The sequence below is a fragment of the Strigops habroptila genome, chromosome 3 (assembly GCF_004027225.2).
Source record: "Strigops habroptila isolate Jane chromosome 3, bStrHab1.2.pri, whole genome shotgun sequence".
In the NCBI taxonomy this organism is placed as follows: domain Eukaryota; kingdom Metazoa; phylum Chordata; class Aves; order Psittaciformes; family Psittacidae; genus Strigops; species Strigops habroptila.
This window is the reverse complement of record NC_044279.2, coordinates 85,129,479-85,155,984: the sequence shown is the minus strand read 5'-3', so window position 1 is coordinate 85,155,984 and position 26,506 is coordinate 85,129,479. Positions and strand designations below refer to the sequence as shown.

At 39.2% G+C, this 26,506-nt stretch overlaps 2 protein-coding genes across 14 annotated transcripts in view; one reads left to right on the top strand and one right to left on the bottom strand.

Annotated features, from left to right (window-relative positions):
- The window catches only part of SEC24D (SEC24 homolog D, COPII coat complex component), a 212,554-nt gene that overhangs the window by 49,201 nt on the left and 136,847 nt on the right, over positions 1-26,506 (bottom strand). For 6 of the 13 annotated variants that reach the window (XM_030481066.1, XM_030481062.1, XM_030481063.1 and 3 more), the window contains 8 exons: positions 21,515-21,657; positions 19,199-19,383; positions 15,077-15,152; positions 8,876-9,050; positions 7,802-7,967; positions 5,063-5,257; positions 3,027-3,153; positions 858-1,006 (listed from right to left, as the gene is read on the bottom strand). In XM_030481066.1, the coding sequence (XP_030336926.1) occupies positions 858-1,006; positions 3,027-3,153; positions 5,063-5,213 (427 nt within the window). In that variant the 5' untranslated portion in view covers positions 5,214-5,257; positions 7,802-7,967; positions 8,876-9,050; ... (1 more) ...; positions 19,199-19,383; positions 21,515-21,657. Of the gene's footprint in view, positions 1-857; positions 1,007-1,370; positions 1,402-3,026; positions 3,154-5,062; positions 6,843-7,196; positions 7,308-7,801; positions 7,968-8,875; positions 9,051-15,076; positions 15,153-19,198; positions 19,384-21,514; positions 21,658-26,506 lie in introns of those variants that run through there. The other 7 variants (XM_030481064.1, XM_030481073.2, XM_030481070.1 and 4 more) reach the window with 7 other exon arrangements.
- Positions 19,298-26,506, top strand: part of SYNPO2 (synaptopodin 2) — an 85,896-nt gene continuing 78,687 nt past the window's right edge. The window contains exon 1 of the mRNA XM_030481077.1: positions 19,298-19,545. Within this exon, the coding sequence (XP_030336937.1) occupies positions 19,417-19,545 (129 nt within the window). The 5' untranslated portion in view covers positions 19,298-19,416. The remainder of the gene's footprint in view (positions 19,546-26,506) is intronic.

Below are 26,506 nucleotides of genomic sequence, written 5' to 3'. Positions count from 1 at the left end.
AATAACCAAAATTAGGCTTGGAGCAAAACGACCAATGTATTAATACACAAATACTCATATGCATCTTCTTACAGCTAAGGAAAAATCAGAAGAACAAAACCCAGCACAAAGTTGTAAAGAATCTATGCCTTCAGTGGTCTCAGGGGTATCTCAGCCTTCCAGCACATAACATGATGAGCAAGAACATTATATTTTACGTAGTTATTGCTGAAGGCAATATAATGAAGGGAAGAAGAAGAAAAAAAAAAAAGTATTTTGCTCTAAATAATATGAATTGCTGTATGCGAAGTGCTCTAGAGGTGGTGGACCACACTTCATCCTGTATAAAGAAGTCTGAGTTAATTGTACACTTGCAGTTCAATACATCCAGGTGAATTAGATTCTAAAATAATCTTTCTAAGGTGAAGAAGGTCTCAGTTTTCACAAGCAACTGTACAAACAGAAGGCCAGACCCACGGTAGTTATACAGGTTTCGTTTTAGTCAAGTCAGCAACTCATAAAGCCAGGGTAGGGACAGTGAATACGGTATCAGTGCAGCCTACACTGAGAAGTTCACCATTACACGTATCCTATAAAGATACTGACCACCATAATTTTCACTCCTTTTAAATAAAATGGCAAATTTCATCAGGAAATACTCAGGAAAAGCAGATATAACCAAACAGAGCGTTAGTGGTGGAAAGTGATTTACATGAAAGAATCACATGATCACATCTTTACCTCATGGCTTAGGTTTGAGATGTTTTAACCTCAAAATAAATGCAAATAAATTTAGATTAAGAACTAAACTATACATTTGGACAAAAAAAGAGTAAGATGATAGGAAAAAGTCAATCAAATCACATAAAACTGATTACCGTAGCTATTTATCTGCATGCTGTTGAGCTGGTTAGCAAGTTGTGTTGTAGATGAAGTGGACGTAGTATTTGGGTAGGCTGGTTGTGACTGATGACTGTAGGGAGGATAGGAAGGTCTTGTGTTGCGTGGAGGTGGAGGGCCTTGAAACCTAAGAGGAAAAATTACTGCAGTTATGCAAAAGATTAAATCAACCAATCACAGGGTGGTGCCGAAACAACTAATTAGGACAGCCAAACCCTTAAGAGAGTTTGCTCACATACTGCTCAGAAAATGTATACTTGTACTAAAATAGTCATGAAGCACACAGAAATTTTACACTTGTTTAAAAAAAATGAAACCAAAATAGTACATGTTTATTTGCATACTTGTTAGAAACAAAGAAGAGCAAGCATGCTATGGCAAAGAGACAGCAGTAATTAACTACATGAAAGCTTGAAGATTAAGAAACACAAGCTTCCGAACATATCGCATTACTCCATCCCTTTTCCATGCTTATAAAAGAAGATTCCTACCAGGGAGGGTTAAGAAGATTAGGAGGAAAATCTGTGAAGAGAAGAAAATGAAGTGAGAAACTGTTAAGGAGTTCCCTGTAGCAGAGGAAAAAAGATGCGAGTAGGGAAAAACTGCTTCGCGATTACCAGATATGGAAAAACATGAATGCAAGAAAAAACTGAAGAAAAGAAAGTAGTAACTCACATGTGGCATATAAAAATATTTTCTACCAGACTATATTGCTCTGGAAAAATAAGAACTCAGGCTATCTCCCAGAAAAGATCCACACTGATTTTCCTAGGAGTACTTCTAAAACTGAGGAGGGGCCTACCTATTTCAAGAGAATTAGAATTCACTTGAAATTTTGATGTGGAAATTTCCTCACCTAAAATAGCACCTCTCAGCAATTTGAGAATAAAACAAGATTAGGTGAAAAACAGTACTGTGCATCTGTCAGGGCACTGACTGAAAGCTAGGAAAAAGAATCAGTATTTTGCTGGATTGGTCATGTCATCCTGACTCTGGTTGCCTTGTCTTTTCACCTTCAGGACAACAACCACTTTTCCCCATGCATTAGTACATTGTCTTCTGCAACTAATCATCAGTCTCCTTGGGTCCATCTTTACACGGTGAAAAGACAGAGCCAACAAACATGATTCCCTATTTTTATAACTAATACACGGTTTTTTTGAACAGTAATAACTATACAATTAAAAAGCACAGAAGCAGATTAAGACTTCAACCAACTAAAACAAGAATGTTGTTAACGGGTCAAGTTCACTAAAACTAAAATAGCTGAAGGTACATAAACTAATTTCACCACTCCTGGGAGGTGTGCAAAATAATTAACATTTTATAGAATTAAATACAAGAACTAAGCATATTTACCCACTCATAACTACCTGCAATAACAACCACTGTGATATAATCTATCCCCTCATACAATCATTTTTCCAAGATTTCTTTCTACAGCTTCCACCTGTCCCTATTTTCCCCCTTCCCCACTCCTATCTCCTTCACTTATTCCTGTGAGCTCTGGAGGCAGGATAACAGCACTTCAGATTGGCTATGAAGAGTGTATCTCAGACCTAAGCAAAAGAGTACCAGTCATCCACATGAGAGATTATAACAAAGCTGCATTATAAAATGTCTTTAAAGTACTCTGTGCAGCCTTGGCTGTGATCCCACAACAATGAAACAAAGACATCCTAACAAGCCAGGGGCTGCAGGGGGGACTACAGATATAGAGACATGTGCCAGCATCTAGCCAAAATTCTCTGGCAACTATTGGTATCTCACAACAAAGGAGAATTAAGACATCAAATGAAGAAAACAATAATGCAATGTCTGTATCAAACATTATCTATAAAGCATTTATAACACCTTACTGCTGCTTTGAAGCAATGAGTCTAAGATCAAGAAGGAAGAATAGTTAAAAATAAAACAAACAATGATAAAGAGATGACTTTCTGTCGGATGAAATTTAATGAGATTACAGATCACACTGTATGATCTGGCAGTTTAACACAGGGAACCAAACTAGAAGATCCAGTTTAGAATTGGAGGAAGTCAGAACTGCTGAAGATTAAAGGGATGCCATACTTAAATGTCAGTGAAGCAGCCAAAGACAGGTAACAGTAGTCAAATAGCTTAGATCTCATGTACTTGAAAGTCACCTATGTGGCTGTTGCCCTGGTGTACTGGGCCCATTTTGGAAGTTGGTCTGGCCGAATTGATGTGTACCAGGTGGTGGAGGCCCAAGAGAAGCTGAGGATCCAAAAGGCACAGTTGATTTTGGCACACCTGCAAAAGAAGATGTACTTTTACATATGAACCCTGTAAGAAAGCACAAGGTAGCTAAGAAATACAAGTGTATGGCCCTGCTCTAACAATAAGAATACCAGCTCTAGGTGGCACTGATTGAGCAGGGGGCTTGTAACAGATGACCTCCAGAGGTGCCTTCCAACCTCAGTGATTCTGTGTTAACAAAAGATCGATTTCTGGCCAGCTAGAGAAGCAGATATGAAAAAGAACAGATAGTAAAAAGGAAGCAAATAGTAGGTGGTAACTTTTCAGCAAAAGAACCCAAGAGGAACAGTAAGAAAGAAGCAAGAATGAACAAACAGACCCTGTGATTCAATTCGGGGTACAGGTAATTCCCTGTCACTCAGTTATCTTTACAAGTAGAAGCAAGAGGTTCCTTTGATTTCAGAGACCATGGTCAGAAAGAAAACTTGGAACAATCTTTACAAGGTGACTATGAAGAGACTATTATTTATGTAAACAGCAGTGCTGAATAAACAGCTTTTCAACCTGCATTTTTTTAATTATTTTCCTTTAAATTAACATCAAAAATTGTTTGGTACCAAAACTGGTATTTTCCCCAAGTATTCTAATAAACCAATTACCAGAAGTAGTTCTATCTTTTTACTACATTCAGCATTGTATTAAAGCAGCACAACTCCTGCTATCTTTAATAAGAAGTTTTAAAGAAAGTGGATAAACCTCCTTTTTTCTGTTTTCATGATAACAAAAAATTGAGGACACCACAGAATATTTGAAAAACCTCAATATTCTTGGATAATTACTTTTGTCATTACATTACTCCACCATCTCAAATACTAAATTTAATGTAACTTATAACTTGAATGTTATTAAAATTTTAACAAATACATGTTTTCAGATGCCTTAGAGAATATTTCAGGCATCTCTACTATTTTAACTAATTTCCCCCAGTGACATCAGGCAAAACATTGAGATGGTCCCTCTTCCTGCCTCCCTATACTGGTTATGTATATTAGCAAAATTAGAAGGAAGAGGAAACCTTACTCTTTTAGATATTTTCCACAGCCCCAATTCACTAGTCTAGCATGCCTACATTGCTTTACTGAAATTAGACCAGTAAGTCTGACTGACAGCAACAAAGACTTAAAATCCATACTTTCAAATTATTATTTAAGCTTCCACCACCATATACTCATATATTGTAGCTCTTGAAAGATCTGAAAGCACAGATTGCAAGTTGAAATTAATGAAGAGGAAAGGAGAGAGAAGGACAGGCAACAAAACAAGACAACGTATCTGTTGGATGTCAATAACATTATCTGCAGCATTACTAGGCTGGTAGAAATAAAGCAAGTATTTCCTTTGCTTGTAATTTGCTTGCACCGAGCGTGCTCTTCCTCATAGAAAGTAACTGTCTCCTGAATGGTTAGAAAACAAATGGTCTCTACTTACCATGCATTATCCAAATACACCACCCTGTAAGCAAGCTTAAGCAGAACACCAGCGCACTCTCATACGCAAGTTTGTGCTCAAGAACTCAGTAGGACAAAGGTCTCTTGTGAAGAATACAACCCATTTCTGAGAGCTTGCTTGCCATTACACATATGAATTGAGAAACGTTTCTCTATTCCCAGAAATCACTTGTTTTGTATTTGTCTGTATTCTGTATTACTCATAATACAGGATTAAGTGTTGGTGTTTATTGCTTCCTGGACAGCGAAATTCACACATGAAGGTTGTGAATTTCACCATGTGTCTTACACCAACATCTGAGCATCAAAAACAACACAGATAAAGGTAGTGCAGGACCCTCTTGCAGCAGCAGCGTAAAACTGAGTATTCTGTGTTGATACAAGTAAGAAAAAGAGATGCAAAATGCCTTCATAGAAAAGCAGACTATGAAAACACACATAAGCCAAATTCGTACCTGGCTGAGGTGCTGAGCTGGACGAGTTAGGGTCCCCATAATGCCCATAATGAAGTGAAGAATTAGGTGGTCCAAAACCTGAAGAAAAGCCTCCTATTCCTGGCTGGGATTGGGAATATGGAGGAGCTGCAACATAACCCTGTTGACTCATGATAGCAATATTCTCATTCCAAGTACTGGGTCCTCTTTAAAAATCTGCAAAAGAGAAAGTGACACCCGCTACTACTCTTCAAGCGTTTTAAAAGGCTGTAAACTGTATTCACACACAAAAAAAGACAAAAGACACATGTGATGGGGGGGAAAAAAAGGGACCTGGAAGTCAGGGGAAACTAGTGGTTTTGCTTGCTTGGTTAGCTTCCTCAGCACTACCACATACTGCACTAAACAAATCACTGAATTTATCTGAATGGCATTCACCTCTCCCAGGCCCATGAAAGAAAAAACTGTAAGTAACAGCTGTGCAGGTGGAAAAAAAGTCAAAGGAAAGTCTCAAACTTTCCTCAAGTTTTCTTGGTTAACAAGGCAAATATAGGAAGAATAAAAAAAATGTTTAAACAGAGATGGTTCATGCTGCCAGCTGTACTTGCTTCCCTCCTCCAACCACATCAGAAAAGACGTGGCAGTGTGCACTTCAGTTGCTCCAAAAGACAGAAAGTCGGCACTAAATAATGTACAAAATTACAGAGACGCATATACATATTATATCCATACAACAGATGGATCCATATAACAGAAATTTTCACTTTGGGGCAGCTGTGATAGCCAACACCTTTAGCTGCGACAGCATCCAGGGGAAATTACTTCCTCCACTGCTTACTCACACACGCACAAAAAAAAAAAATCTTGCCACGTCAAGCTTCCCACAGACTGTATAAACACACAGAGGTTGTGCCAAAGAGACAGGAACTCCTACCACCAGCAAAAAAATTTAAGTTATTGAACACAGTTCCAGATTCTATTTAACACTAAATATATTTAATCCCTTCTCAAGATATGTATATATACCAACACACAATAAAAATAGTTTGGAGGCAGCAGCCAAAATATGAATAGAAACTGATCACCTAAGGTTTTAGCTATCAGGTTCTAACAAGAGACCTACAGATTCACTCTGGAAACTGGGTAAGAAAGATCAGAGGATCTGCTAAACCCAGATCTTTCCCTGGGTTTTTTTAATACAAGAGTCACTACACAGAAGGACATGAAAATCTTTTTCTTCCTCTCTCTGTAAGGTAAACAGCAGTAAACAGCAGTTTACCTTACACCCCACAGACTGAGAAACAACAGTAATGCAAACACTTCTCCACAATTTAATTTACCCCTGTTACAGAATCAGTCATCTTTTTGTTTCTGTCTCTATGCAATGCTCTACTGCACTGATACCTCTATGAAGATGCAAACTCCACTATACACATATATACCACACACACAATCAAAAATAGAGGATCACATTCTTGGCCAACAGGAGAACTATTAACTTCATATTTCTTAAGAGACACTGTGCCTGGTAACATACCATCAAGGAAGAGGTGCTGTCCCTCCCCAAGGCATGCTGCAATCTCAATTTGGCAAACAATCTTTGGGGTGTGTGCATCTATGTACACGCACATATATACACAAAGTGTAATACAGCTACACAAATGACATTTCGTCTATTTTTAGTAACACATTTTGGAATAAGCTATGAAGACACATGCTTAAATTTCCTCCAATTCAGTGCAAAACCTGCATTTTGCTAACATTCCCGCCCCCATTAACTAAGAATTTTCAGTCACTGGAACACCGCATCAGTTCTCACTACCTGGTCGGTCACACCACCCCGCTCCACGCACGACACCTGCCCGCCGAGCCGGCTTTCAGGGGCAGCGTCCCACACGCGCGGGCTCCCCGCCCCATTCAGGCAGCGTGCAGCTCCCCCACCCTCCTGCTGCTGCTGCTGCTGCTGCTGCTGCTGCACGGAGCCCTCCGCCCCCCGGGATGGCGGCCCCCGACCGTCCCGCGGCCGCTCGCCCCAGCGCTGCGCCGCCGGCACGGCCCGATCCCGCCCGCTGCACGCGGACAAGCACCCACGCCGCGCGCCCCCTCAGGCTGTGGCGGCGAGCCGCGAGACCGGGGTGACCGTTAGGACCGTTACCTGGGGGCTGCGCGGAACCCCCGCGCGCGCCTCAGCTCGAGGACACTCACGCACCGGACTGCCACGTCTGAGCCTGTCCGCGCGACACCGCCCCTTCCCACTCCCACCCCCCCCCCGCTGCGCCTGCGCACTGCCGGTAGCGACGCCGTGCCCGCGGGGCTAGCGGAGAAGGCGGAGGGCGGCGGACACCCCGGAACGGGCACCCCGGAGCGGACACCGCCACCGCGGTGCAGCCGCCGCCTTTGCAACCCGGCGCGACGCGGGAAGGCCACGTTTGCCGCTGCCTGTGCCCGGTCGCGGCGGCGGAGGGCTCAGGAAAAAGCTCTCCGCGGGCTGCAGTGGCGTCCCAGGGAGGAAGACACAGAGCAGCCTCATTACATCGGCTAGAGACCGAAACAGGCATGCCTATAGCCGTTACCATCAATTCATTTTTCCTTCTACATTAGGGGTGAAATTCCTCTTTAAACATTGAAACGTCCTACAAACATGACATTTTTTCTCCTATATGCCTTAAAACCACATTCTTATTTGTGGCAATATATTTATATGTATGTAAAATTATACCACCTGAATATCTACAGTGAAACGTGATACAGGTACATTACCTGTTTGCATGCTCTGGTTTCAGTTACTGTTGAAGTACATGTATAAATACTACCTTGGTTACAGGACAGAGTCAATGTTTTCCTAAGTGACAAAGTAGAAACATAGGAGTAACATGAGAAAGATGTATTGGTGAGATGACTCTTCTGGTCAAAAACCAAACATTCACTGTGGTGTTAAAAAAGAAAAAAAAAAAATAAGGAAAGTGGATTAGCAGAGGATTAGCAACAAGATAATAAGCTCAAAAGCAGATTCATAACTCGTGTCTGGAATTTATGCTTCATAGGCTTTCTTACACTTTGAGTATTTGTTATACACCTGTAATAAAGCTTTTGAAACTAGTGAAGAGTTTTACATGGTGCTAAATCTCAGTAATGGCTACCTTGGGCAAGACTGTCAAAAGCATTCATTATTATGCAAAATAGTTCTGAAAGAAACCCAGTGCCTTTGAAACGTGTCAAAATGAAGGCACACGGGCATTCTTTACATGAAAAACTCTCAAGAAGCTTCAGCAAGCAACACAAAGTGGGCAAGAACAAGTCTTGACCTATCTTCATTCTTGCTATCCAGAGCTGGATTCACCACCAAATAATATAAACTGGTTTTCTACACATTACTGGAGCCAGTACTGTTGGATGTGTCAGAGAAAATCTGAAACCTTTCAAATGTCTCAAAACTGTCTAAACAGAATGGAAAATTTAGTTCACAAGCTGATAAGCATCAGTTAAACTGGATGTGGTTTTGGCTGCAGGGTATCAGTGACTCTTCTTTCATAAGCAGGATGCAAAACAATGCCTTTCAGCATTGCTGTGCTGTAGTTTCACCCGCTGTTCCTATCTCTTGCTGGTTATACGCACATGTACAATTATCTTCAGTTACGCAAAATTCTTTCGCAATACCATACCACTGAGGAAAATAATGGCTTTAAGTTTGGACATTCCCTATTTTGTTGTGGAGACAGGCAGGTCACTGTCCCACCAGCTCTGTTGTGTCCGGCTCGCAGCTATTAACGGTAAGCAGCTGTGGATAATTCAGCACTCAAGAACCATGCACTTACTTGGCCACTGAATACTCACTATCAGTTTTCTCTTCCCTGAAACCAGCTCTAGTGAAACTGAAAGAGGAGATCAACAAAAGATAGCAAGGAGATGCTATGGCATTCTCAGTTCTTCCCCTGTTTCACGCCCACTCTGGAAATCGATCAAGATGTCATTTTTTGAGGCTGCAGCTTTGCTTCCATTGTCCTTCAGCCTGGAACACAGAAGAAAGGCACCCAGAATGTCACGGACTGGCTGTTTTGAAGCTACGAGTAGTATTTATCTACAGTTTCCACATATAACATTAAAAGTAATTTAAGGTTTTCAATTTCAGAAATGCAGAAACAGATTTAAGTGCACTCCTGGTCTGGAAAGTAATTTCATAAAAATGAGATTTTAGGATTGCTAAGATGCTGTCACGTCATTTTAATTAAATAATGTCAATTAAACTGTATAATAAAATTTGAGAATTAGACTGGTGTATTCTCTATCACCATCATCAATAATGAAGATCCTGTAGATTAAATTACCTTTCTAACAATCAGTTTATCCTGAAGTTGTACCTATGCAATGCTGCTGAAAACTAATGTAATTCCATGTATTTCAGACCCAATTTGGACTTAGTACCAGTGAAGTAAATAGAAGAATTTGTCTACATCCATATGCTTTTTTTATCTACATTAAAAAAATAGCAAATCCCGTGCCTCTAAAAATCTCACTTCTAAAGTTCTCACTAAAATTTATTCTATTAGTTCTGAAACAAAGAGAACACATAGTCATTCATCAGCCTGGGAGATTACTGGATACAGAACCAATACAGGCTCTGTCGAAGGCTAACTTCAATCTTCCAGGAGACCAAAATATATATATATTTTTTCTATTATTATTTTAATCATTTGGGATTGATCTGTTCCCTGAAGTTACTCAGGGAACTGTTCAAAAGGCCCTCATGGACAAACTGTGTAGAACTCCAGGTCTCTATCTCACAGCACATTGCATTAAGACAACATGTGATTCCCGGAACAGTAAATCCAAACCTAACCTTTTCATTTAGAGAATATTCTTAAAATACAGGCTTAGCACAAGCTAATGTGCAAGTCAAAGAGTACTTAATGCTATTATTTGCCTAGGAGAGACGCTGGGTCTTGTGAAAAGGGCACTTGCCTTAAAGCCAGGGTCCTGACTTCTTGTGAAGTTGGTGTCTGTTAGTTAAACCCACTTTCTTTCCCTGAAACTCAGTAAACCAGAAATTATTATAAATTTCTCTATTATAAAGTGCTCTATGGTCCACATGTGGTAAGTTCTATGTAAGTCATGCCTTAGAAAAGCAAATGCGCTTCAGAAAACTGACTGTGGCTGCTTTCTTTAAAAAGAAGACTTTCTGGCTAGTTCAAGCCTTGTATTTTTGATATCTACAAACTGTGAGGCCCCTCTGCTTGCTCTCCCTGATTGTTGCTATTTTGGTTTTCTAATGAAATCAACTTTCTGGCAGCTCGATCTGGAACATTTACAGGAGCTAAAGATGGTGTTCTGAGAAAACTGCTGTGATGTTTCAGTTGGGGAATTCAATTATCTTTTATTAATGAATTTAGTACTGTCAAAGACTCATGAGAGTGGAAGATCGCACTACCAGTTCTTGAAGAAAAAAACCCAAGACTTAATTACCTTGCTGTAATTGCTACAAAACAAACTGTAACATAAAAATACAAGAACTTCTTATAATCCGATAAATAATGTATGATATATAAAGCACTGTGAATAAATATTAAGCCATCCGTCTGAGAAAGTTACACAATTGGCAGAAAGTTACACAATCCCTTCTGTGTTTGCCTACTGAATGTATGGATAGATATATTTCACTTTTACATTCAAAAGCATCTGAAGTAGCCTTACTTTCACTCTTTCATTTTAGGTTTCCTTCTCACGTATAAAATTTCTGACCTGTTAGTGGAGTCCTGCTATAGAAGAGTACTCAAATAAGGTCTCTGTCATTAAAAAAAGAAGTAACTGTATGAGTAAACTCTTCATAGCAAACTAGCTGTTTGATTGATTTATTCGGTTTCTCATTGGAAGACATGGGATGAATTTACAGTGCATTTTTTCCATTTGTCCAGTTACTAACACAGTTGTATTTCAGCCAGTGCTAGTGATAATTCAACATACTGCAAGTACAGTCCTACTGTAAGTCAGTCGCATTTGTTCCACATAATTGATTGTCTACTGCAACTCATATATGACTTCCTTTCTCTGATCAGTTGGTATCACAGGCAGGGTAAGTTGATTTCTAATTGTTAGTACTGACAAATATCCCTAACTGTGGAATGAATCTGTCACACAAGAAAAACAGCACTTCAAAATCACTCTGAAATTACGTAAGATGCAAATACTTCCATGTTTATTCTCACTCACATTCACTGTGCTTCTGCTTTACACCACCATTAATGAGGAAGTAAAAAATGTTCTACCTGATCAAGGGAAAATAACAGAGGTATTACATACAACTAAACCATCCACCTCTTATAAAAATATCAGTATTGATTACAAAAGTGTTTTTCAAAATACTGATTTTGTGCTATTTGGATACCTTTAGTATAAACTATTTGATGCCTTCCCATCATCAACAAAAATAACAGAATGCAATCAAAGAAAATCAAAATTAAATTTAAAAAATCTGTCATATTATTTGTATATGATAGATGCAACGAAGGAATAGGAGATGCAGCTGGCATGAAAATAAGAAAGGACAGGAGCAAAATCCTACATCGCACTTTGTGTCACGGCGCACACATTAGTTTTGCTCTGTGGAGGCACAAAAAACACTTGTTCAGGATTTGCAGACATCAGCAGTTGTCTGGAAATCTGGCAGATACATGCCAACACCAGCTAAACAGTAGATTACCACCAAAAGCTGAAGCCTGTACCAAAGACAGAAGGAGCTGAGAAGCCTGGAAACTGGCTCCTGGCAAGAAGTCTGGAAACGCTCCAAGCAAAGATGTAGGATTAGCAGGGGTTAAACGTCAAGATGTTTTTGGAGGGCAGACTTTTCTAATATAATCTGTTCCATTTGGAAAGGTATTAGTTATCAAAGCAGAGAGTTGGAAATTTTGTTCCTATAGCCAGGAATGAAGATACCTGGATTGCTTTTTAATCTGTTGCAGTTATTTGCATGGGGGGTAAGATTTCATGCAGGGAGGTCCTTTTGTTGTATCATCTTTGTTGTTACTGCTTCTCCGGTAAAAATCTATAAACAGAACTATCCAGATGCAAAGAGCAGGCAACACTGTTAGCTTTTTGCAGATGTAACTTGATGCCATAGCAACTCTTTATGCACTGTCCTTTTGCTAGGTGCTATAGTTCAAATCAACAACATCAGACTTGCTGGGGCAGTCTGAAAATATACTGAAAAAAATTCAGACTGAAAAAATACTTCACTGTATTTGTGAAGTGAGTGTTAGAAACTGCTTTACAAAGCTTACATCTTGTTTTGTAGTATGGAGGAAAGAGGGAAGAACAGGGTGCTACAGGAAGATTCAAACTATCAAACCACAAATGGAGATTTTCAGCAGTTCAAGCAGCTTTCTCAAGGTTACACTGTATAGTGGCTATTTTCCCCATTTTACAGGCCCAGACCAAAAATTAAATGTGAATTTGGGCGTGTAAAAACAGAAGCCTAGCTTCCCAAGACCCATATGGTATAGTAACTCAATTGTGCCTCCCATTCTTCTTTTCAGTACTGATAAATTAAATCTTATGAGCCTTCCAAGTGACAAACAATACCTGCTTTAAACTCCAATGCAAAATTAGTTGATTTTTATGTTGTACTGTGGCCATGCATGTAATCAGTCACTGAGCTCTTTAAAAGCAACAAGTAAAAGGGAGTTCATAATTTTTATGCTAGCTAACAGGAAACAAAATTTAAAAGCTGAAATTTGATGCAGTATTCATCAGACTAATGTTAAATCTTCAAGATCTCTTCAATCTTCAGTTCCACATTAAACTATCATTTCAAAATTTGGCAGACTATTTGGGCCTAATTCATAGCTATGATTAAAATGTATTTTCTAACTGAATATGATATGGTTACTCTTGATTCATTTCACTGTAGTACACTGGAAGAGAGTTTATCATGGTATATTTGTTTAGCCCAGAAAGTAGGCATGAAATGTTTGCACTAGGTTCTTTCCGTAGGAGGAGGGAAGATCATAAAAGCAGACTGAGATGAACAGATAGAAAACAGATATTGTGTTACTTAACCGCCACCTTTAAATGACAGTCAAAGAGTAGGGTGAAGCATTATGGCTGAGGTGAGGAACACAGAACACCTATTTACCTGCATGTTCAGTTAAGACTCAAAAGGTTTTGCATGGAAGATAAATTTTGATTCCTGTAGGCTCTATTAAGAAGAATGCGATGCAACCTTCCCCTGCCAAAACATAAATAGTTGGGGTTTCTAATTTTAGAATCTTTAATCAGAATTTTCCCAACTACTGAAGCCAAAAAGGTATTCATCCTATCTCCTGGGAATCAAAATGAAATGGAGATAGACACCTAAGAGGCTCTCCAAGTCCCAAGAGAAAATTAGAAATCAGATCGGCTACAGAGGATCTGTGATATGCTGCCACCCAGGCATATGCTTAGAGAGCAGATCTTCATTAACCTACATCCTGACATGATGAATTGTAAAGTTACAGGGAAACTCTCTCTGCATTAATTTCTATTTATTGTGTTACCAATCAGTTATGCTCAAGGATATCAACTTAGTTTCTGTATTTTGGAGGAAAGTGGCTTTTTGCCTGCTCCCCTTTTCCCCCCCAACAAAAGATCCTAAAATCATAATGGTAAAGCCATTACAAGCACCTAGGATGACACCCTCTAACATACATGCTGACAAATACCCTCCTGCACTGCAAGGTTCCTCATAAATCAAAACATCTGGATTTTATCAATGTAGGATGAGAAATTTGATGGGAAAAAATGAAAAGCAATCAGCTTTAATGAATGTTAGCTGGAGCCGTGCATCTGAACCATCCATCAATATATTTCACTTGCTTTGTCTGTCATTTTCTACCTTTTCTGAAAAATAAATCCTTTCTATGTGGTTCTGTACCCTGTTGTTTCTAAAGTCGAAAGAGCAAAAATTACAGGTAGGAAGTAAGCAGAAATGTATTTTTCTACTTCCGTTAGGTTTGGGGAAATGATGTTTAGCTTTGCCTTTGAAATTTGCTTGTAACTTAGGCAATTACGGAGCTGTACTACTATGAAACAAGGAATGTTACTAGGCAAGGGCTGGGGACAATAATGTATGCTACGTTGCTTTACATTACCAGCTTCTAGAAGCCACCTCTAGAAAATACCTGGTTTGAAGGATACATTAGAAGAGGCCATTTCCACTTCATTTCAAAGAGACTGTATGGCATGTTATGTCATGTTTTGTTAAGTGGCATGGCTATGATTTTATCTTTTGTTCCATTAAACTAGCTGTATATTTACAAGTGGCTTTTTTTCATGCAATTAACAAACAAACAAATAAGCACTGAATAAGCACTGACAATTTTTTTTTTTTTTTTTTTTTTTCCTTTCCCTTCCAACTGATTCTCCCATTTGGCTAAAATCACATCCTACAACAAACTGAGTAGTCTATTTATTAAATTGTTTACAGATGATACAGGTAGAATCTACTAGAAAGCTGTTAAAACAGGCATTTTTAGCTAACTAGCTTATGTTGATTTTATATGAAAAGATCAGATAGGAAAAGAAAATGAAATGCATAAAAAGGAGGAAATCAGACCATCTGGGCATTTACAGCAGTGAAATGCTGCCCATAAATTAGAGATCATGATATCCCCTTTCCCTCTCTCTCTTCCTCATTACTAAGGAATGGTTGGAAAGGTTTGCATTTTCAAAGAATTCCAGACCTAGGATACTACTGTAGGAAACTGTCAGTGAAATGACAGATTTCCTTTTATCGCTGAATGGAAGACAAACATACATCTTATTTCTTCTCATCTTTGCAGAATGTCTTCCAAACTCAGCTACAAAACTGTGTGATTTAAATTAGATTTTAGATAAATCCACTTATAGCAAAACTTCAGAATCATAAATTGTTATTACAATAACAAAAGAAAATATATGGACAAGTGACAGTAGATGAGGCAAATAAAATTAAGAAGTCAGCTAGACTACACAGAGCTTCAAAGGAATTCAAGGCTGAAATAGCTGACTCTTACTTAAAATTCTTACCTGAGATGAGTGCCATTTTTTCCACAAAAGCGTTCCAAGAGAGATTCAGAAAACAACAAGCCTGTCAGCCTGATATCTGTACAAAACAAATAGATGGAAACTTCAGTATGGAAAAGTGGACATCTGGATAAATATAACTTATCTGGGAAGAGTTGAAAAGGTTTTCATAAAAGGAAGTCCTGCCTCACAAACATAAGGCAGTCCTTTGAGGGGATCAAAAAACACGTGGATAAGAGTGATCTGATTGATCCTGGATTTACGAAAGGCTTTCAACAAATTCCTTCACCAAAGGCTTCTAAGAAAACTAAGCAGCCATACTGTAACATGCCTTAGAAATATAAAGCGATACACATGGGGAAAAAAATCCATAAATTCACATATAAAACAATGGGGTTTGAACTGACTATCATCAGACAACATTTTAAACTTTTAAAAGATAGTTCCATGAAAACATCTACTCAGCAGCACCTGAAAAAGCAAATCTAGTGCTAGAAATGTTTGGGTTAGCAAATAGTGAACAAAAGACATGACATCATGTTATGGCAAAAATCCCAACTTTGCAGTCCAAAGATGGTGTGGCATTCCAGGCCTCCACCTCAAAAAGGATACAGAATGACAGAGGATGCAGAGAAGGGCAAGGAGGATAATGAAAGGTGTGAGACACCTTCTGTATAAAGAACGACTATTCTATTTTTCCACTGAAAAAAGATGACTGAGATGGATATGTAAGAGGTCTATGAAATAAGTGCTTGCAAAATGTGAGTGAGGATTGCTCAGTCAGTTTCCTCTGTTCCAAGAAGCAGGGGACATCAAATCAATCTGTAGGATCCAGATTCAAAGAAGAAATGGTGATTCGTTCTGTCATAATGTAGTTAGGGATGACTTCCTACGAGAAGCTATAGATACTCAGAGATAGTTACAGAGTTCACATGTTTTTCTTACTGTGGAGCAAGCAACAAAATCTCTCTCAGAAGGGAAAAAAAAGCAGCAATTTGTTTGGAATCATTGTTATAAAACTCCCGAGCAACAACTAAACGACTGTTTTATCATTTTACACAGTCCTGTTTTATGGTCAAAGGAGATAGAAGCATCTATATCTAGTACAAATTACCATAAAATACATGATCATTCAAATGCAGGGGTGCTTCTCCTTAATTTTTTTCTACAATAAGTATATGAAGAAGTTTAGAAACAGAGATCATAGAACCACAGAATGGTTAGGGTTGGAAAGGAACTTAAGATCATCCAGTTCCAATCCCTTGCCATGAGCAGGGACACCTCACACTAGACCATGTCACCAAGGCTCTGTCCAACCTGGCCTTGAACACTGCCAGGGATGGAGCATTCACAACTTCTTTGGGCAGCCTGTGCCAGTGCCTCACCACCCTCACAGGAAAGAACTTCTGCATTAGATCTAACCTCAACTTCCCCTCTTTCAGTTTGAACCCATCACCCCTTGTCCTATCACTACATTCCCTGATGAAGAGTTCCTCTCCAGCATCCTTGTAGGCCCCCTTCAGATACTGGAAAGCTGCTCTGAGGTCTCCACACAGCTTCTCTTCTCCAGGCTGAACAGCCTCAATTTTCTCAGCCTGTCTTCATACGGGAGGTGCTCCAGCCACCCGATCATCCTCGTGGCCTCCTCTGGACTTGCTCCAACAGCTCCGTGTCGTTTTTATGTTGAGGACACCAGAACTGCACACAGTGCTCCAAATGGGGTCTCAGGAGAACAGAGTAGAGGGGCAGGATCACCTCCTTCGACCTGCTGGTCACGCTCCTTTTGATGCAGCCCAGCACACAGGTGGTTTCTGGGCTGCGTGCTCACACTGAAGCTGGCTAATATTCAGTTTCTCATCGAACAACACCTTAGGTTCGTAAGATGGTCTCAAACCTAATCCTCTCCTACAGTGGGCCTAAGGTCTTCATTCTCACAGTCCCTGCATCTGCCTTCCAAGACTTGAGCAGCGTGGTCAGAGCACTTGCCAGTGAAGACTGAGGCAAAGTCTTGAGAACCTCAGCCTTCTCCAAATCCAAAGTAGCCAGTTCTCCTGTTTCCCATACCTATAGAACCCCTTCCTGTTACCTTTGACATCCCTGGCCAGACTCAATTCTAACTGGGCCTTATCTTTCCTGACCTGGTCCATCGCTTCCCTGTATTTTTCCCAGGCCACCTGTCCTCCCTTCCACTTTCTGTAAGTTTTCTCAGCGGCATCTTATGCACCTATGGAGGCCTCCTGGCCTTTTTGCCCCATTTCCTTCTTGTTGGGACACAATGTTCCTGAGCTTGGCGCAGGTGATCCTTGAATATCAACCAGCAGTCTTGGGCCCCCCTGCCCTCTAGGACTATATCCCATGGAACCTTACTAAGCAGGTTCCTGAAGAGGCCGAAGTCTGCTCTCTTGAAGTCCAGGGCAGTGAGCTTGCTGAGTGTCCTTCTTACTGCCCTAAGGATCTTGAACTCGACCATCTCATGATCGCTGCAGCCAAGGCTGCCCTGGAGTGTCGTATTCCCTACCAGCCCCTCCCTGTTGCTGAGCACGAGGTCAAGCATGGCACCTCTCCTTGTTGGCTCCTCTACCACTTGCAAGAGAAAGTTGCCTTCCACACAATCAAGGAACCTCCTGGATTGCTTGTGCCAGGCCGTACCGTTCCTCCAACAGATACACGGATGGTTGAAGTCCCCCATGAGGACAAGGGCCTGCGAGCGTGAGGCTGCTCCTGTCTGTCTATAGAGAGCTTCATGCACAGAGTCCTCCTGATCGGGCAGCCTATAGCAGACCCCCACAGTAATGTCCCCCATTGCAGTTCTCCCTTTGACCCTGACCCACAAATTCTCAGTTGACCCATCACCCGTTCCCAGGCAGAGTTCCATACTCTCCAGCCTATCATTGACATAAACAGCTACACCTCCTCCCTGTCTGCCTGGCCTGTCTTTCCTAAGAGCCTATAACCTTCCATTCCAACACTCCAGTCATAAAAGTTCAGATTTGATTATTCCTTTTTACCAAAACAATAAAAGAGAGCCTAATACAAAAGCTCAAAACACCCTACCAGCCAACCAAAACCACTTAATACAGGGACCTTTGTGGAATTTATGCTTTGGGAATCTGACATCAATCCCCAGCAACCTGGGTCTCAGAGCAAGAAGTGTTTGTCTCACAGACTATTCTAGTCATTAAAGATGTTTCTTGCTGAACTTGCTGAACACTCTCCTTTAGGTCCAGCTTAGTTCAAAATGCAATGTGATTTAAGCCAAGCTAACTGACCTAAGGCTGTGTTGAGTAGGAGCACTTATGCACTCAGTTGTTAACACTCAGCTAGGGGAATATTCGTCCCTTGGTGAAGAACAGCCGCCTCTTAAACCACTCCAACTAGACATAGAGGAGCTCAGCTGTTTACAGTATGCGTTACCCCAAGTCAGCAACAGGGAATGGAACTGAACCCAGGTCTTGCAAGGCACCAGCAAATTAATTTCCCACTGAATCTTTTTTCATAGTAAGGTTCCCCTTTAATGGCACAATGCAAATCATCCATTGATAGCATCAGGACAGAGATCCGATACTTCGTTCCACTAATCCTCTTCCCCTTTCTGGTAGGAAAAGCAACATGCTGCATAAGAACAGATATTATTAGGATCCAATAATGATTCAGGTCATTGCTAAATAGCAGTGGATGTTTAACTATACTGAGGTTAGAGAGAACCAGCAAAAGAAACAATTCCAAGAAAGGGAAATTAAAAATCTCTTCTTTCTTTTTTCTTTCTTTTTTTTTTTTTTTTTTTTTTGGATACTCTCAGTGCTGCAGAAAGTAAATGCAGGGTAGAGATGAAAATCATAAATCCAGTTCAATCTAAGTGTTATCAGTTATTCAGTTATATGTGCGGTTTCACTTGAGATTCTGCTTTCTTCTTTGTTTGGAGTATGAATGCAAGAAATGGGTACATTAGAGTTTAAAATGTCTGGCACCATTTAAGGAAGTAAACTTACATCCTAAATTGTCACTGGGAAACGTACACTTCTTTTTGCTGTTGTTTTGATTTAGCTGTCAAAAGAGTCATGTTTAAACAGTCTTTTCTGCCTCATGGCCGAGTCTCTTTGTGTGCATTTCCTCAATGTTACTTACTTTACTTTGAAGGTGGGCTGAGCATAGAAATCTGACGAAATAGTGGGCTGTGCCCTTGACCGGAGGGAGCTCTTACATTCTTCTGAATGACTACATTTGCTAGTGCAGTACACAGCAGTAGCAACAGTGTGGTGCTCTGGGGCTCCAGCTCTGCCTGGCAGACAAACCTCCAGCTCGCTGAACATCTGCAAGACAAATTTTTCATGTTCTGTAAATGAATGCTGCCTAACTGCACCAGGAAAATGGGCACAGGGGATTATTTCTGCATTGCTATGAGCGGAGGGGCGCCTTGGGGCTTTAGATTGCAAGGTGGCAAGGAGCAAAAGCAGCCTTTGCAAATCGCCAAGGTAGGATCATGAGAGAAAGATGTTATCAGTGTTTTGTGAACAGTTTGTTTAAATATATACTGCTTTCAGTGAAATGGTTGGTGTGGGTCTTATTGTGATGCTTGTTTGAATGTGCTAACATGTTTTGCAGAGATTCTACCAGTGCTGATTATGTTTGTGTCAGTAAAAGATTACTTTTTAGTAGTTTGCTAGCATTGCAAATATCACCTTAAATGTTAAAAGTTTGAAATAGTGAAATGATGTGTACCTTTCAGCTCCCGTTTGATTCGCTGCATGGTTTTGAATGCACTCGGCACAGCACGAAACTGAATCTCATATTAGGAAATGCTGTTACAGTCATCTATTTATGATATTTTTTCTACTCTAGGCATAGAATAAATACACTTTTATCATGAGAAAATATTCTTACTATTTTGGGAATCCTGGAAAGCATTACACTGAGTTATCTCTGGTTTTGGAAAGTTATCCAGTCTTAGAAGCAGCTTTAATAGATGCCAAACATTCCCTTTTCTATTTCATGAGCAACACTAAAAATTACTGAACACTTCATAACTATTTTCATGTATAAAATGAGAGCAAGACAGACAGTAGAAATTCAGAATAAATAAAAAATAGGAACTGGTAACCCCAAGTTGCAAAAATCATAGTTAAAAAGTATTTTTTGTTAAAAATCAATGTTCACTCCATTGCAACAGCTTCTCCACTGGTGCAACAATGAAGATTTGTCATGGTTATTAAGGCTTATGTAACTGTATGGAGCTGTATTCTGTTCTACTAGGCAAGAAAGACAAATTTTGTCCAGAGCTCAGAGGTCAGCAAAATGCCACTGGCTGAAATGATACTGGGACTGATCATCATACAGTGTATTCTGCCTTGTTAAACTGAGGGAGAGAGATTAAAATGTATCTTATCACCTTTTAGTATCTTGGTAGTCCAGCACATTGAGTGTTAAGCTTTTTGTACGTTGATGTAGTATATTAGAGCAGTGGTTTAGCTATTTAAGCTCCAATTTTCTTAAGCTCTCAATATATTTATTAATTAGTTAGATTTAATTTACTAGGTCAGTTAACCTTTTCACAAATAGCAGTAAGTTACAGTAAGAAACAGTAAATTACCTTATTTTATAAAAGAAGGTCCTTTTAGTTCCTGTGTCAAGAAAAGAACATCTTTCACTATTATTTTCGATGATTGCCAGCCCATAATATTACTCATATTCAGTAACAGATCTATGATTTATTGAGTGTATGTATCGTTTTCTCATTACTGTTAAGTTTTTCGTTTGTTTTGATACTTTGCAAGACTTGGGACTTTTTTTCCTAATTATGGGCAACTGTTGCTTTATAAATAAAGCCACTGATAACAGATGACAGTGGAATCCTGCCATCTAGTGAAAAATTGTAGCTAGGACTTAAAACATTGTAAGTAACGGTAAAAGGCAAGTGGCCTTGATTAATAAAACCAAAAGTAAAAAGAACAGTAGCTTGAACACAAGATTCCGATTAAGCTTTAAAAGGCAATACTCACATCCTAGACTGCGGCACTTCAGTCTGGGTTTTGTTTTACCACTTAAATTTGGGATTTGAGAACTCGATACATGGTAACAGTTGTGCCTTACTTGTAATGGGAAAATCCACCAGTGAAATATATCTAAACTCAGAAAAAGAAGAATATGTATTTTTAGGAAAAAAAAAAATTCTCAAAGAAGCATGAGTTTGTTTTCTTGCAAATGATCCCAATCAAAAGGCCATGTAATACAATACTTCAGAACACCCTTTGTAAGAGTGTGTGTGCATCAGCATATATAAGTGTTATGAGCATAGTGAATTGGGTGCTTTATGAGATCCAGATCGCTCATTTCTCCATGCTTAAGAGTTGGTCAGGATCAGTAAGATTTGAAAATTGACACCAGTATCTGGCTGAAAACCTGAAACTCAAGACTTGACAGGCTACAGCTTTCCTTGGGACTCACTCTGTCAGCAGGCTTTGCCATCCCTCCCAGGGAGCCAGGGCACTCTCAGAGGCACACAGACATGGGTCTCCAGGTCAGGCACCACTGTCATATTGAGGCATCACGAGGTGGGGGGTCTGCAGCTACACTGTGTGTGACCTTTTCTGTGGAAACACAAGGTTTTCAGCTCTTACTCTGTTTCTGTAAAAACTGAATCTAGTAACTCATGAAAGAATAACGAATTGCTCAACTAGTGCATAGTAATTATCCTACTGGCTTAAAAATCCAAAGGTTGTGTCCTAAACACAGTAAAAAATTAGTTTGGTTTTCTGGGGTTTTGAAGGTTTTTTTTCAGTTCAAGATTCAGCTTCTCCACTGGTGCCTACTAATGTAGCTCCATGGATCCAGGGGGTTGTTGCCAATTTACACCAACCAGGATTTTGTCAGAAGGGTGTATTTCTGGTCTTGGTGTCTCAGCTTGCAAGAGCTGTGAAGGCTGCAGAGGCATTGCTCTCGCAGTTGCCGGCACAACCTGAGCAGGGTATATCCCTGGACTGCTGCAGCAGGAAGCGCACTCAGGCCCCAGTCACAAGCAGAGCAGTCATAATACAGATCTAAAAGGGAGAGGGATGTGAAATGGAGGGAAATGAGATAATCCATGAAAATGTGGCAAGATACAAAAATCCCAAAGTCACACTCATCTATCTTTTTGATAAGGGAAACATACTGTTTTTAAAGCTAATTAAATAAGTTACTGCGGTTTGGTTTACGCCTTTTAAAATATTGTTTTATTACACTTATAGAAAAAAATTGTGAACAGTCTCCCCACTGCTTTTTGCCCAGCTCTTGCAGCATATATGCAAGGAACATTCCCACTAAAATCAATGAGACTTTTGCCTGTAGTATGAAGTGTTGTCTTCCATTATCATGGAAAGTGTTAACAGAGAGATAGAGACAAACCTTTTGCCCTCATAAGAAACATCTCGGTATTTTTTTTCTCACCAGCACAGAAACCAGGAGATTTTCATCAGCAAATAATTTTGCAACCATTAAATTAGATTCAAGACATTTCAGTAATTCATTAGATGTGAGATTGCAACAAATGGAAATTTTTTTAAAAAGTATTACAAAGAATCCCCCCCCCTTTTTCTTTTTCATTTTTAACTCTTATTCAAAAACATGAATTTTGCAAACATTTGACATATTTTCTGTAGAGGCATACGAACTGTTTAACACACCTCCTCCTCCCAACCCTGGCTCCGCACATCAGCTTACTTTGGTAGGTATGTCCACTAATGTTGTAAATACTTCATAAAAAACATATTTTCAGTTAAAAAGAATTTAGATATTCTATATGCTGTCCACATATACCATAATGACTTAAAATCTATTTTAAATACTGACATATTGTGCTAAGAAGAATATCTAATAAATGAATGTTATTAAAAAAACCAAAAAACCTTAAGTGTAAAGCTGAGGAAACTGGTTGTATCAGTTGTGCTGTGTATGCACCAAGACACTAAACCATGTCAGTATTGCACTGTAGGACAACTTCTCTGAAGCAGGAAACAGTTGGGAAATCTCAGTACAACACTGACCCTAGATGGCTAAGAATTCAAGCCATATATATATATATATATAACAGCCAAGTGGTATGCTGTTCTTTCTGTTTCCACTGTGAGATATATGAAAGAATGCTTTTTTATGAACATCACAGATTTTTTTTCTTGTAAATTTATTTGCAGTCTTCAATTAAAAAAGACATAAAAACTGTATGCACAAAATGTGGGTGATTTTTTGGACTAGTGTTTGGAAGAAAGTCCTGTGGGTTTTTCTACTAATACTCAAAAATACCAGCTATTTTATATATAATGAAGCTATATTCTTTTAGAAGCACCTCTTTTGTAACAGGTAATTTAATGGAATTGTCCTGTAGATGATTTAGATTTACAATTCAACCACGATGTAACTCCATTAAATTATCTGGTTGCATTATTCTCAGTTTGGTGTAAGGTTATTTACACCAAACAGCAATTTGATGAACTCATTGTAAAGTCAAAGTCTTGCTAATTTAAGTTCCCAAACTTAATCAAATAGTTCTAGTATTCAAGGGCTCTAAGTCCCATGACTCAGACCTCCAAACGCTTCAAGGGAAATTCAGTCCTCTTTTTCCTATCAGTAGCCTAAAAGTGAAAATCAACAGATGTTTAAACATCCATATGATCAAATTTTAGAAAAATAAAATAGTAACATCTCCCTTCCTTTAATTTCTACCATATCAGTTTCCCAGTGTAGAACTACAGTTATAACACCTATCCTCTAAAATATCAAGTTATTTGAAAGAACTTCATGGATGTTTTGAAACTCTTACCAATGTGATCTTGCCCCTTGAAAATTTTAGCTATACTATGGACATTTTCTTATGTCCAGTCATGCCAAATATCATGCAATTTTCAATTGTCTCCTAAATGTTAATGGTAGTCCTAATTAATCCTGTGAAATACTTTGGTAATTGAGAGTTAAGATCCAATGCCCTTAACTAGGCTTCACGCAAAATTTACACAGTTTGTGGCTATTTTGCCCATTAATGAAATAGACTTCTGCTGCTGCTGTAGTAGCAGTAGTTTTAGCTTTGACTCAGTAATGATGTGAGAACTGGCTGCCTGGGCATTTTAGACTTGTGCACTTGTCCATCAAAACGCTCAGATTTCAATTCAAGTCTCAGTTTCATCATTTTGGATTCATTGGAACCTGAAACTGAAAGACTTGGGAACAACCTGGACCAATGGTGTGAAAAGTTTATGTCTGAATACGATTACTTAATGCTGGATGTGTACAGAGGTGGGCTTTGTTGTGGTAGTTTGACTTCCTCCCTGCATCTACCTGAAACAGTTGACACATGCAGAACAACCTCAAGTGGCTTTCATCAAGTTGATGTTTACACTTAGTCTAGTAGAAAAAAAAGAAAGAAGAATAAGAAATGGTAGTGCAGTTATGCTTTTGATCCTGAGGTAAGGCAAAGCCTTCCACTGTCATATATATGAGAGGTATGTTAGCATACAGTTGGTCAATTCACAAAGTACATCAAAGCTGGTGGGTTTAAGGAAACTTTTTCGAGCTCCTGTCATTCTCTTACATTGTCATCATTGGTAAATGCTTACACTTCCAGGCAGAAAAACTAGGTTACTAAAAGCTGAGATTCTGGTCACTACATTCTTGTTGAGACATGATAAATATAGCTGTGTTATTCCTGTGCTCCTACCTAATTGCAGTGCTAAGTCACACAGATGAGTATAAACCATCAGTTGCTGAAGCATGGGTTTTCAGCTCCCCTGCTTGCCTCTGCACTGATAGCCTAGGAGCACCATCCTCCTAGTAAGATGAAGGTAACAGACTGTTCTGTGTTTCAGATCACCTCCATCTTGGAGTTGGAGCTTTGGTGCCATCTGCTTCTGAAAATAGACTCAAAAATGCATAGTCAAGTAGGATCTTACTATACGCTACTGCGTTTAAAATGAAGATGCTCAGCATGCTGTGTAAAGCACTGAGCTAAGATGACCCTGCTGATATTTCCTTATTTGTATCGATTGACATGTTAAACAGAATTTGAATACAAGTTCATGCATTAGCAGTAGACAAAGCAAGCCATGTTTAAAACATGCTACTTGAACTCTGTCAGAAAAGGGAGGGAGTTTAGAGTTAACCTACATGATTTTAAATACAACTTGCCTTACTTGGACTGTATTTAAAACTGGTTGTTTAAATTTGCTAGCTAATACATTTCCAAACATAGTTTGTTTTTGCAGCCTGGACAAACTCTTATTCTCGAACTCACTTTTCAGACCATCTGACACAGTTGCTATTTGCTGATATTCAGAAAACCCTGCAAGGCATATGTACATATTCTTTTATATAAGGAGTTAGGTGGAGAACTGTGGTTCCATCTGTCTTTTCTGGAGAGGATTTTTGACTCCATTACAAGCCTTGACCCAATTTAATAGCCATTTTGCACATGTTTAGATCACATACATACTTCAACTTCTACTTAAGTAAATGACAAAACTTTCATTGACAAACTGGGAAGAGGTTAGACTAATTTCTTCTGCAAAGCAAAAGAACAAATTAAAGTTCCCAGAATCTAACTAAAATAGACCACTGCTAAATAACTCTGATCCTGAAAATCTGCCATTGCTAGTTATAAAAATGATGAGGAAAAAAAGATCATACAGCTTTACCAGCAAAGGTTTATATGCACTTCCAAAGCTTAGGGGTCTGTGTTTCAAACTCTTGCATTCCAGCTATTGTGCCAGTGGAAATGTTTAGTACTAAAGTCCCATCTAGTTGTTTAAAAACTGCAGGCTGAACTAGCACATGATTGTATATCCTGTTTTGGATATACAGAACTACATACCAAGCTGGTTTTGGCACACTTTCCACAGTATTTAGGCAATACAAGCATGCTTCAGATACATGGTAGTATTCGTTTGTGCTCATTTCCAATAGATACTTTTCCAACTCTCATGCTAAGAGAGTTTTCAATGGAATAGAATGAACAGCATCATTCACACTGATTTAAACTAAACAAGCTAAAAAATCCCAAACCATCAGTGTGTTCCTACTAAATTAGATTAGCTGCACCGTATAGAGCTTTGCTTCATATTTTAGTTTCTTTGTTGGAAACATTTAAAATACACTGCACGACATGATTATATTTCGTTGCTCTGTATTTTCTGCCATTGCATTCTTATTGTGAATGTCAATGTAATAGCAAGACTTTTGACCAAGTTCACATTAAAATATCACAACAGGAAATGCTGTTGACTAAGTCCTTTAGGATTGTGTCAGATTGAGAGGATATAGCCAGCAATTTATGCATATCATGGAAGGGCTTTCTTCCAAAAACAGACGTTACTGTTCTTCACATTTACAGCAGAAATATTTAGAGCAGAAATACTTTTAGTGACCATATTTCATGGGTTAAATGCTTAGCACTCTATAAAAAGAGACTGATTT